At 55.7% G+C, this 12,322-nt stretch overlaps 1 protein-coding gene across 11 annotated transcripts in view; it reads left to right on the top strand.

Moving 5' to 3' along the window:
- Positions 1-12,322, top strand: part of MARCHF2 (membrane associated ring-CH-type finger 2) — a 41,410-nt gene extending 29,088 nt beyond the window's left edge. For 5 of the 11 annotated variants that reach the window (XM_082072396.1, XM_082072397.1, XM_082072400.1 and 2 more), the window contains exons 4-5: positions 6,041-6,250; positions 8,724-12,322. In XM_082072396.1, the coding sequence (XP_081928522.1) occupies positions 6,041-6,250; positions 8,724-8,882 (369 nt within the window). In that variant the 3' untranslated portion in view covers positions 8,883-12,322. The remainder of the gene's footprint in view (positions 1-6,040; positions 6,251-8,723) is intronic. The other 6 variants (XR_014186012.1, XR_014186013.1, XR_014186014.1 and 3 more) reach the window with 6 other exon arrangements.

Below are 12,322 nucleotides of genomic sequence, written 5' to 3'. Positions count from 1 at the left end.
CCTGTGGGTCCTTCCAGCTCAGGACATTGTGATTCTATGATTCAGGTTGTTGGGGTTTGTGGAACATCAATGGCAGGCGGTTGCTCAGTGGGGAAAGGAGGCTGAGGAGGGGCAGCTTTGCTCTGCAGCGTTTAGCTGCCTGCTTGCAGGGTGAGGGCTGTTTCTGGATCTTGGCTCCTTGAACTCTGGGTGCTCTGTTGGAAAACATCCCCCCCAGTCTTGGTAATGGAAATGGGACCATCCTGCTGGGGTTGCCCTTGGGGCTCGGTGGCCTGCAAGGAGATTTGGGTGGATGCCCAGAGAAGGGATGTGATAGTTCCTCTTCTGAAGCTGCATTTTTTGCTTCGACACATTCCCTGGGGCAGGGACAGGGCTGATCGTGCTGCTGGGAATCCAGGTCATGTTTTGCTGCCTGGCTGACATAGCCAGGCCCCCAGTCAACAGCAAATGGAAAATCTACAGGCGCCTGAGCAGCCACAGGGTAACGATTTGGTGGCCAGAAAGGACAGGGGATGTTTTGTAACTCATCTGGCTTTGCACAGCCAAACACTCCCATAGCTGCTGCACCTTGCGTCACACCAGGGCTGTGAAACACATGGGGACGTTGTGACAGGGTCAGAGACTGACAGGTCACGCTGGTCCTGAGTGGGGCTCAGCAGAGAGTGGTCGGGTGGGAGACTGAGCACGTGCTGACCGGAGGTGCTGGAGCCACCGGTGCTGGTCCCGCTTGGCACGGCGCAGCTGCCGGCCGCACGTGAGCGCTGTGTGCGGTGTGGTTCGTGGAACAGGCTGGTAGCTCACAGCCATGTGCGCTTTGCAGCACAGGGTAGGTGGGCTGCAAAAATCAATGAAAGCTTATTCCAAAACACCCATTGGAGGAGTGGGCAGAGCAGGACCTGGTGAAGAGGAAGAGTGTGAGCAGCAGATCAGGGAGGTTCATCCTCCCCCTCTGCTCTGCCCTGCTGTGGCCACATCTGCAGAACTGGGACCAGTTCTGGGCTCCCCAGTTTAAGAAGGACAAGGAATGACTGGAGGGAGTCCAGCAGAGAGTGACAAAGATGCTGAGGGGTCCGGAGCATCTTTGTGATGAGGAGAGACTGAGGGAGCTGGGGCTGTTGAGCTGGAGAAGAGAAGCTGAGAGGGATCTGATCAATGGATCAATATCTCAGGGTGGGTGTCAGAGGATGGACCAGACTCTGTTCAGTGGTGCCCAGCGCCAGGGTGAGGGGCAACGGGCACAGACTGAAACACAGGAGGCTCCATGTGAACATGAGCAGAAACTTGTTTGCTGGGAGGTGCCAGAGCCTGGCCCAGGCTGCCCAGAGCGGGTGTGGAGTCTCCTGCTCTGAGACATTCCAACCCCCTGGGCCCACCTGTGTGATCTGCTCTGTGACCCTGCGTGAGCAGGGGGGGCTGGGGATCTGCAGAGCTGCTGCAACCCAACCAGGCTGGGGTTCTGTGATTTATAACCCCCCAGCAGGACTGCACGGTGCTGAGCGCTGCTGGGATTGTCCCTCATCGGTCCCTTCCCCTTGGTCCAAGCAGCAGAACACAGCCCAGCGCCCAGATGTGGAGCAGCAGGTGCTGGGATGGACTGTCTGGAGACTCCTCTGTTGTACCCTGAGCTCTGCTCTTGGCTTCCAGAGGAGCTGAGGATGTCCTGGTGCCTTTTTCTGCACATCCTCCTCCTGCTTTCCATCACATGAGGCTCACCCTGGTTTCATGGGCACTGCAACACCCACACATCAGATCCTCATCATCCCATAGCCCTGCCGTGGGTCTGAGAAATGAGCTCCCTTCCTCAGCCCCGCTGATCCCAGTAAAAAGAACACCTGGGAACGCCTCAGGATCGTGCTGGAGGACAGAGAAATGTGGTTGTACCCAGAAAAGGTTCTTGTTGCACAAGCAGCGGTTGTTCCCAGCAGGGCGGGCAGTGAGCAGCTGGTTCTGCCCCTTCCCTTTAGTCTCGCACACAAACAGCATGGAAGCAATCGCTTTGGACTTGGCCTGGAAGAAGACCAAGTTGTGCTTTGTTGCTTTTCCGTGTTTACTTGCTAATTTTCCCTACAAAAATTGTTTAATCTGACCGTCCGCTTCTTGGATTGTTTGCAAGGTTAATTTTAAGTCCCAGATGCACTAATGTGCTGCTGCGCCAGAAACCCTGCACCCTTAGGGTGCCTTATTGTATCCTTTTTTTACAGTGTCAGTGCCTATTGGCAAAATAAATCAACTACTTCAAAATGAAATTAATTTGCTTCCTGCCTCTACATGTTTGGCTCCCATCTTAGTGAGGAAGGAGGAGTTTCAAAGGTCACAAGGAATATAAATAGAATAAGATGCAGTAAAATACCTATCTGCCTTCAGCCCCGGGGATTTTTGTTTTACGAGGGTCAGAAGTGACCCAAGATGTTGTTGGATAGGGGGTGGGGGGTCCTGGGCTTGCTGCCCGAGGGGTGTTGGTCTAGTTGGGTGATTCGGTGTTCAGCAGGGGCTGTGCAGCTGGGACAACTGGGCGTTCGGGTGACGCAGCTGCCGATTTGCTGTTTTAGGAGCAGCTTGACTGCGCCCGTGGGCTCCGTCCGCCCTCGCTCCCTCTCGGCGCCGCTCCAGCTGTGTGTGGTCCTTATCTGCCCCATGCAGCGCATCACTAATCTCCTCCGCGGAGCCGCACGGGGGGTGACTTGCAGCTCTGCCCCCTTCTCCCAGCTCCTCCTGTCCAAACCACACGTGGGACAGCTCTCAAGTTTCCTTTTGGCTGTCTGGCCATCGCGTTGTGTTCAGAATGGCTTTAAAAACGCTTCTTGCTTGTCCTCTGTCACTGAAGGAGCTTTACTCAGTCCCCAGATCTGTTTGTGCTCTTCGGTTCCCATCTTGCTCTCTGGCTTCGCTTGTTCTTGCACTCTTTGGACCTCTCAGATGCTTCAGGTCACATCCCTCAAATATCTTGCCCTCCCCGCTGAAATTCCTGGCCAGGCTCTCACCCGTTGCTGCAGCATCGTCTCCTCCATCCTGGGCCAGCTCCGTGTCCCACCGCGGTGCCTGCAGAGCCGCTCCCATGGCTCCAGCCACATTGCTGTCCCTTGCTTGGATTTGCCATCTCCCCCTTCTCTTTCCCATTCAACACCACTTGTGTGCACTCCTCATCCTGCCCTCACCCCTCTGCTCTATGGCCCTGACGTTACATTCTCTCCGTAGTTAAATCTGCACCAATTTTGGGCGCCCATCCCCGCTCCCCTTCTGGGCCAGCGCTTTCTGCTTGACTTTCTGGGCAGCCGCATCCTCAGGTTACCTGTGCTCTGTTTTGACTGGTGTGGCCTCAATAATTTCCTCCGTACCTGCCACCACCCCTTCTGTACTGCTGTTTAAACTGTGGTTTCCCCTCCAGGGAAGGAGCTTTGTTTGCAGAGTCCCCAGACGGGTCCCTTTTTGTGGTGCCACTTGTTCCCGGTCTGGCCACAGGACATGCCCGGCTGCCTTGGGGACATTCCCTCCCCTGTGCCAACTGGGCCTTTTTAATCATTTTCTCCAGTTTTTGAGGAAAAAACAATCCTAAATGAGACCAGTCATCCTCGTGCAGGAAAGAAGGAAGAATCCGTCAGCTCAAAATATAGAACTCCCAGTAAAAATGTGCTGTAAGAACGCTGGGTATCGGTAGGAACCACAGCCGCTTGCTATTCTAAAAATGGAAAGGAAAAGCTGAAAATAGCATAATCCCAGGAAAACTAGAACAATTGCTGTTGTCAGAGTCAAGTGTCTAAAATGGACCCATACTGGAAGCAAGTCAGGACTCCTAAAATGGGTGAGTGTTTGGAGACGGCCTGTTGAGGGAAAGCTGCCCGCAGCGAGCTGGGTTTGGAGCTGTGGGAGGGAAGCGCTGGCAAAGGGTTTAACAGAGCAAAGTGCAGCGACCCCCGCTGCGGCGGGGGCGAGAAAGCAAACCTGAGATTGGGAGGAACACGGCAGAACGGGCTCTGTCCCGATCCGGGCGGGTCCGACCGCGCCGTGGCCGCTGGATGGTCACCAGCGATGGGAAGGACTTTGGGACGTTGCAGTCAGGACGGGGGAGTTTCCAGCACCTGTGTCTGCGATCGGGCCTCATCCCTTTGTGGTCACTTGTGATCCACTGAGATCTGGGGGAAGAGCAGCGGGGGATCTTCCTCTGTGTCCCTCCTCACTTTCTGCTTTCTCTTTGGAGATGGTCCAAGTCTTTCTCTGTGAGAAGGTGCAGATTCGGGCACAGGTTGTTCTGTAAAAGCAAATGGGTTTATGTTACCGTCCTCTGCCAGGGCCACCAAACACAGGGATCCCTTGGCAGCTCTCCTGCTTTGTCTGCTCAGGTGCAAAACTTCCTGCTAGTCGCTCTCTTTCCTTTTGCTTTTCTGTTTTGTTTTCTCTCCAGTCTTGGATTCTTAGTTGCTGAAGTGATATTCTTTTTTCCTCTCTGTCATCATCTCAGTGAACACACAGGGTGCGTGGGTGTTGTGTTCCACACCGGTGGCCTGGGTTGAGTACCAGTCTTGCTCCAGCCCTGGGGAAATTCAGTATTTGAGCCAGTTCTGTTTAATCTCTTTACCAGTGATCTGGATGAGGGGATCGAGTGCAGCCTCAGTGAGTTCAGAGGGGACACCAAGTTGGCTGCAGTGCTGATCTGCTGGAGGGCAGGAGGCTCTACAGAGGGATCTGGATCGATGGGCTGAAGCCAATTGTCTGAAGTTCAACAAGGCCAAGTGCTGGGTCCTGCACTTGGGTCACAACAACCCCATGAACGCTGCAGCTGGGGAAGAGCGGCTGGAAAGTGCCTGGAGGAAAAAGACCTGGGGGTGTCAAACATGAGCCAGCGTGTGCCCAGGTGGCCAAGAGGCCACCAGCATCCTGGCTGGTATCAGGAACAGTGTGGCCAGCAGGACTGGAGAAGCGATTGTGCCACTGTGCTGGGCACTGGGGAGGCCAAACCTTGGATCCTGGGGTCAGTTTTGGGCCCCTCATCATAAGAAGGACATTGAGGGACTAGAGAGAGTGAAGAGGAGGGAACGGAGCTGGTGAGGGGCTGGAGCACAAGTGTGATGGGAGCGGCTGAGGGACCTGGGGGTTCAGCTGGAGAACAGGAGCTGAGGGGAGACCTTCTGATCTCTGAACTGCCTGGAAGGAGCTTGGAGCCAGGGGGGTCGGGCTCTGCTCCCCAGGAACAAGCGCCAGGAGCAGAGGAAACGGCCTCAAGTTGCGCCAGGGGAGGTTGAGGTTGGATCTGGGAACAATTTCTTCCCCAAAGGGCTGTGGGGCATTGGAACAGGCTGCCCAGGGCAGTGCTGGAGTCACTATCTCTGGAGATGTTCAAAAGGTGTTCAGATGAGGTTCTCAGGGACATGGGGCAGGGCCAGAGTTGGGTTATGGTTGGACTCGATGATCCTGAGGGTCTCTTCCAACCAAAGATTCTAAGATTCTGTTCTATGATTCTCTGAAGCACCAGACCCCTGAGAGTGCTCCCTCTGCACAGCTGTCCTGTGCAGTCTCTCAGGTGCACCTGGACTTCTCAGATTTGATTTAAGTCAGGAGTGAAACTCTAAAATGCCACAATCCTCCAAAAGGAACCAGGGGGCTGGATTTGGGACAGCTGCCGACCCGATGCTCCAGTTTCCCACAGCCCCTGCACCAGCTGCAGAGTCCTGGGTGTGTTTCTATTGAAGCTCAATCCAAGACCTGGCAGGTCTTTACTAAGCCAGGCTTTACTGAACTGACGGCTTCTGCCTGCTCCTTGCTACTCCGGTGAAGAGCCCAGGCAGCTCCTGTGTTTCCTACTGCCTTCCCCTGCACATATTCCTCAGTTGTCTCTTCCCTTGCTCTCACTGATTGTTAAAAATATACTTGACACTCTCTAGCTTTGTTTCTGTGGTGGTTTATGTGAGTTAAATGTACACACAAGGTACATACAGACTGCGGGGAGCACGCGAGAGCTTCCCGGCACCGCGGGCCCGTTTTGCCCGCGCCGTGTGCTCTGCGTGCCGCTGGCTGATGGTATTTCTCCCTCCGTTCCTTCCCGCAGTGGCTGAAGGATCCTGGTCCCCGCAATGAGAAGAGAACCCTCTTCTGTGACATGGTGTGTTTCCTGTTCATCACCCCTCTGGCGGCGATCTCGGGCTGGCTGTGCCTGCGCGGAGCCCAGGATCACCTGCAGTTCAACAGCCGCCTGGAGGCCATCGGACTCATAGCACTAACTATAGCACTTTTCACAATCTACGTCCTTTGGACGCTGGTAAGTGTCTGCTGGCGAGGGCCCCGTTTCTGTTCAAAAGGGAGACAGAAGTCCTGGCTTGTGCCGCGTCCCTGCCAGCCAGGGAAGGTTCAGATTGGATCTTGGGAACAATTTCTTCATGGAAAGGGTTGTGAAGCACTGGAACACGCTGCCAAGGGCAGCGGTGGAGTCGCAATCCCTGGAGGTGTTTAAAAGATGTATAGGTGAGGCTCTTAGGGACATGGTTTAGAGCTGGAGTTATGTTACGGTTGGACTCAATGATCTTAAGGGTCTCTTCAACCAAAATGATTCTGTTCTATGATTCTGACTCCCATTGGGAGAAAACCTTAGGCTCTTTCTCTTGACCATCCATTTAATTATCTTCAAATGGGAGCTGCTAAAGTTGTTGCTGAGAATGATAAACCACTTCTGATCGTCTGCTTTCCAGACCAGCACGGGAGCCGTGTTCCCCAGGGTGTTGTGTGCCCGGTGCTGGGACAGGCAGTGGCCCAGCTGTTGTGCCTGCTCCTCTTTTCAAGAAGAAACACAAACTTGGTACCTGGGTCATTTAGGGAAAAAAAAAACAACTCTGGAAGATGTTTGACCCGTCAATAATCTTCATTATGTCCCCCCCGACTTTGTGCTGCTCAGTGCTCAGACCGGCCGTTGGGGTTCTCTGTGGCCCACAACTAAACCAGTTCCTACGCAATATTTTTCAGAGGTCAGCAGCACGGAAGGGTGTGTGCCAGGAACACTCCAGCCCTGGGACACCTCTGACTTTTCTCTCATACTGGGCTTTGGGACAGGAGTCTTGGTTCCAGCCGCCTTGGCCCGCGGCTGTGGGGCTGGGGGCACTGGGGATCAGCGGGAACCCGCACTGGGTGTTGAACAGATCCATGCTGGGAGAGAGATCTTCCTGCAGATGCCTCGCTCTGCATCTTTGGACACGCTGAATTAGGCAGCCAGGAGCTTGCAGCTTGGGGCAACTCCAGAAGAGCCGGAGAGCAAATGTGGATTTGCTGTGTAGCACATCTGTAGCACATCTGGGAGCCTCGGGAGTAGCTCCCTGCCCGTCCGCTCCGCAAGCCCATGAGGCTCCGAGACCAGGGACCTCCCTCTGCTTCCCACTCAGTTCTTTCAGGTTCTGTTGCCAAGAGGGACCCGTGTCCCGGTGTACCCAGCACAGCACGGCCAGCCGGGCAGGAGGGGACTGTCCCGCTCTGCTCTGCGCTGGGGCGGCCTCACCTGCAGCATTCACAGTATCACAGTATCACAGTATCACAGTATGTTTGGGATTGGAAGGGACCTCAAAAGCTCATCCAGTCCAATCCCCCTGCTGGAGCAGGAACGCCCAGGTGAGGTCGCACAGGAACATGTCCAGGCGGGTTGGAATGTCTGCAGAGAAGGAGACTCCACAACCCCCCTGGGCAGCCTGGGCCAGGCTCTGTCACCCTTACTGAGAAGTTGTTTTTCCTCAAATTTAAGTGGAACCTCTTGTGTTCCAGCTTGATCCCATTACCCCTTGTCCTATCATTGTTTGCCACCGAGAAGAGCCTGGCTCCATCCTTGTGGAACTCACCCTTTATATATTTCTAAACATTAATAAGGTCACCCCTCAGTCTCCTCTTCTCCAAACTAAAGAGCCCCAGCTCCCTCAGCCTTTCTTTATAAGGGAGATGCTCCACTCCCTTAATCATCTTTGTTGCCCTACGCTGGACTCTCTGCAGCAGTTCCCTGTCCTGCTGGAACTGAGGGGCCACAACTGGACACAAGATTCCAGGTGTGGTCTCCCCAGGGCAGAGCAGAGGGGCAGGAGAACCTCTCTGACCTACTGACCACCCCCTTCTAACCCACCCCAGGTCCCATTGGCTTCCTGGCCACAAGGGCCCAGTGCTGGCTCATGGTCACCCTGCTGTCCCCAGGACCCCCAGGTCCCTTTCCCCTATGCTGCACTCTAGTAGGTCATTCTCCAATTTATAATGGAAGCTGGTTGTCGCAGCCCAAGCAGAGGAGGCTCTTGCAAAGGGTGAAGATCCACCAGGATCTGGGAGGTGGGGGGAGGCTGGTTGGGTCCAGGTCCTGCCGAGATCCCCTTGTGTGGCCCAGACAAGGTGCTCGATGAAGGGCCGAGTTGTGGTTCCTCCTCAACACATCTTACCAGTCTGGTACCCAACCCAGCTGGGAAACTCTGTCCTGGTGCTGCCCAGAATCCCAGAATGTCAGGGGTTGGAAGGGACCTCAAAAGCTCATGCAGTGCAATCCCCCCATGGAGCAGGAACACCCAGATGAGGCTACAAGCCCATGTGCTGCACTCAGCTCAGCTTTACCAGTAATTAATAGATTCCTCATCAAAGGCTTGAGACGTGGATTGCCCCAGGCTGGTTCGGGGTCGGTGCTGCCTCCCTTGGGGTGCTGGTGGGTTCGGAGGGTGGGGGGTGGCCCTGGCGCCACTGCTGGGGTCCGGTAACCAGGCCCACGCGTTATCTCCCGCCAGGTTTCGTTCCGCTACCACTGCCAGCTGTACTCGGAGTGGCGAAGGACCAACCAAAAAGTCCGCTTGATGATCCCCACCTCGCGGAACCCTCACCCCGCACCCCACTCCCTGCTCTCCGCCAAGCTGATGAAGAAGACGGCGGATGAAACCACCGTGTGAGCCGGGGGCAGCTCCGGGGGCAGCTCCGGGGGCTGGCGGGAGCAGAGGGGTCGGGGTCCCCGCGCAGGGGCCGCGGAGGCACCGGGAGCATCATCCCACCCGTGGGACCTTGCGGTCAGCACGTACTTTATACTGCGGCCAACAGACAGATAATCAACGTCTGCCGTGCGGAACGGCCCGAAAGAGCCCGATGGCAGAATGTGCCAGTCTGCAGAGACGCTTTCCTATAACTAAGTACCATACGTGGAAAATATCTCCCTCTATATATATATATATCTATATAATATTATTTTTTAATGGCCATGCATATTGTGTTCCAGTCCTTTTGTGTTGATGTTCTAAGCTTCAGTATAGAAGCTGGCAGCCTGATCTCATTCAGAGGTTAAATCTATGCCTTTTCTCCAAATGAGCATATAAAGAACACTTTTCATTGACCGTTCCTTCTCCTTTGCACTAAATTGGTTTTGATAATACTGCAGCAGCCTTTCCCGTTACTCTTTGGTCTCTTTCGTGGTGTTTCTGTCCTTTCTAGAAAGTTGTGTGTTTTTAATAATTATTATAATCCCAGAAGGAGTAAAATGACATAATACTGAATGGAGACATTTTGTATTGTAAAGTACTGTAATTTTGAGAATCTCCAAATCAGTTTCAAACTGAGAAGATCTTTTCCTGTGCAGACATGATCTCACAGAACGCTTTCCTTGCAGATCCTGGCTCATCCCCAGGGCTCGGCTGCACTCAGCTCTTGGTGTGTCTGGCACAGGTAGATGGAGGACCTGAGGGTGGGAGGTGATGGCTCCAGCTACCTAACCCCACCATTGCCTTTTGCTTTTGAAAGATGCAGAAAGGAGCTTTCCTGACCCCAAAAGGTGAGAGCCGGAGTCTGTTTCCCCATCGTGAGGCTGGGCCTCTCGTGGTCTCGGTGACGCACGTGCCGGACGGGACGGGGTGTGTTCCGCAGGTGCTCTGCGCTGTCTCCGCGGGCTTTATTTGCACATTCCTCAGCGGCAGCCAGAGCTGCTGTGATGTGGTTCATCCTCACAAGCGCTGCCTCTTACGTGTCCTCTAGCAAAACACCCCAAGGTCGCTGCTTGCCAGAGAACAGGCTCTGGGTCCCTCTCCTGCGGGGCCAGTGTTCCTCCTCCTCCTTCATCCACCTGTGTTCCCAGCTAACGCACCCGTGTTTTGGGGTGCCCACTCTACCAAGAGTCTTTAGCATGTAGCGGAGCGTCTCTCTCTGAGTTTGGCTTCAGTCCTCGTTGTCCGCTGCCTCCCGACCAGCCAGATGATGCCGGTGTGTGGGCGGTGAGGACGCGGCGCTGGCGCTGCCGTGCGCGGTGCTCCAGGTGTGCGCGGTGCTCCAGGTGTGCACGGTGCTCCAGGTGTGTGCAGTGCTCCATGTGTGCGCTGCTCTGTGTGTGCAGTGCTCCAGGTATACGCAGTGCTTAGTGTGCGCGGTGCTCCAGGTGTGTGTGGTTCTCCAGGTATGCGCGGTGCTCCATGTGCATGGTGGTCCAGGTGTGCACAGTGGTCCAGGTGCGCGCGGTGCTCCAGGTGTGCACGGTGCTCCAGGTGTGCGCGGTGCTCCAGGTGTGCGCGGTGCTCCATGTGCATGGTGCTCCAGGTGTGCACAGTGGTCCAGGTGCGCGCGGTGCTCCAGGTGTGCACGGTGCTCCATGTGCATGGTGGTCCAGGTGTGCGCGGTGCTCCAGGTGTGCACAGTGCTCCAGGTGTGCGCGGTGCTCTGTGTGCGCGGTGCTCCAGGTGTGTGCGATGCTCCATGTGCACGGCTGTTCGGCCCCAGCTCGGCTCTTCCCCTGCCCTGCAGAGGGGACGGGCTCCAAGGTGCCCGTGTCCTTGCAGTGGTGGTCACACTCTGTCCCTCTGCTCCTTTGCATCAGTGTGATGCCCTGCTAGACTGAGACCTGTCATTGCTTGAATTCAAAGCACCACGTGCTGTTCTGCCTTCTCTCCAGCTGCAGAGCAGGATGGTTTTCCTTACGTGTCCGCTGTTCCCTGGCGCTGGGGTCGGTGTTGGCACGTGCAGCAGTGCCGTCTCTCCCAGTATCCTTCGCCCCAGCCTGGAGCCGGGGCCGCGCCTGCTCTGTCCCGGGTTCTTGTGCAGCTCAGTGATATCCCGGCCTCTCCCTGCCCAGCTCTGGGATGCTCCGAGCTGCTCTGTTCTGAGGACGAGGGTCTCGTTTAATAACGGGGTGAATATTTCCTGCCACGGCCAGGCTGTGCGTCTCTGCTCCCCTCTCTCTATGGGCCTCCCTGCCCGGCTCTCCCCTTCTGCCACGTTCCCATGGGCACCTTCCCTTTTCCCGTCGCGGGGGATGGCGCAGCCCCCGCTGCTCCTGGAGCTTTGTAGCGCAGAGACCTCTGTGTGGTCCCTGCACAGCAGCAGGATCCTCCTTCCCATGGTGCAGGGAGCTCCCCAGGCGCTGCCCCCCTGCTCTGTGCCTTGTCCTGGGTCCCTTTCCTCCAGCAAACCCCGTGTCACCAGGACATTCCCAGCGAAGAAAAACTTGGGGCTTTAGTTGAACCTCCCCAGCCCTGGCTGCCTCCCAGCAGCTCAGTTTTGCGAGGCGTCTGGTTCTGCCGGGTGACGCAGGATTTGCACCCCCACACCACATGCCCCTAGTACAGACTTAACAGAGCCAGTGTTTCAGTTCAGAAACCCATCGTTGATCCGAATATGCAACTGTGAAAGCCAGAAATCCCTGGTTGGGGCGGCTGGGGCCCGGCCCTGTGCTGCTGCGCGGCCGCGGCTTCGCTCTCAGCTTCCTCGTCCTGATCGTAGTTGCCGATAAATTGGAGTTGTGGCATGTACCCCTGCAAAACCCAATAGCGACTCTTTGGGTCTTCTCCTCCTTCCTGAGGAGATGTTCAGCTCATGGATGTGGGAAATCAGTGTCTGACCCGCCACATTCCAGTGTCATGGGGGGAAACGGGCTGTGCAATTATGTAAATAAAAGTGAAACGAACTTCAGGCTGTTGTGTTGTTGCTGGAGGAGCCGGGAGGGTCTGGATTGCCCAGGCTGACCCGACAGTGAGTCCCTTGTGCTGCCTCCCCGGGGTGCTGGGGCAGCTTTCCTGGCCTCCCCGGCAGAGCTGCCAGAACGGCTCATACTTGAGCCAAAGCCGGACAAACCCCAGGGCTTTCTGTCATTTCTGGGCAGGTTTTCATTGTCCACACACTGAAACCTCCCTGGGGTGGGCCAAGCGAGGAGGTGACGTTTGGGAGCCCTTTTGGGTGGTGTGGGGCTGCACGGAGTGACCCCCGGTGAACTGGATCTTCATGGGAAGGGTTGTGAAGCACTGGAACAGGCTGCCCGGGGCGGTGGTGGAGTCGCCATCCCCAGACGGGTTTAAAAGACGTATAGATGAGGTTCTTAGGGATATGGGTTAGTGCCAGGTTTAGGTTATGGTTGGGCTGG

This window comes from Streptopelia decaocto (genome assembly GCF_964273445.1).
Source record: "Streptopelia decaocto genome assembly, chromosome: 24".
NCBI lineage: Eukaryota > Metazoa > Chordata > Aves > Columbiformes > Columbidae > Streptopelia > Streptopelia decaocto.
This window is presented reverse-complemented; position numbering and strand designations above follow the sequence as displayed.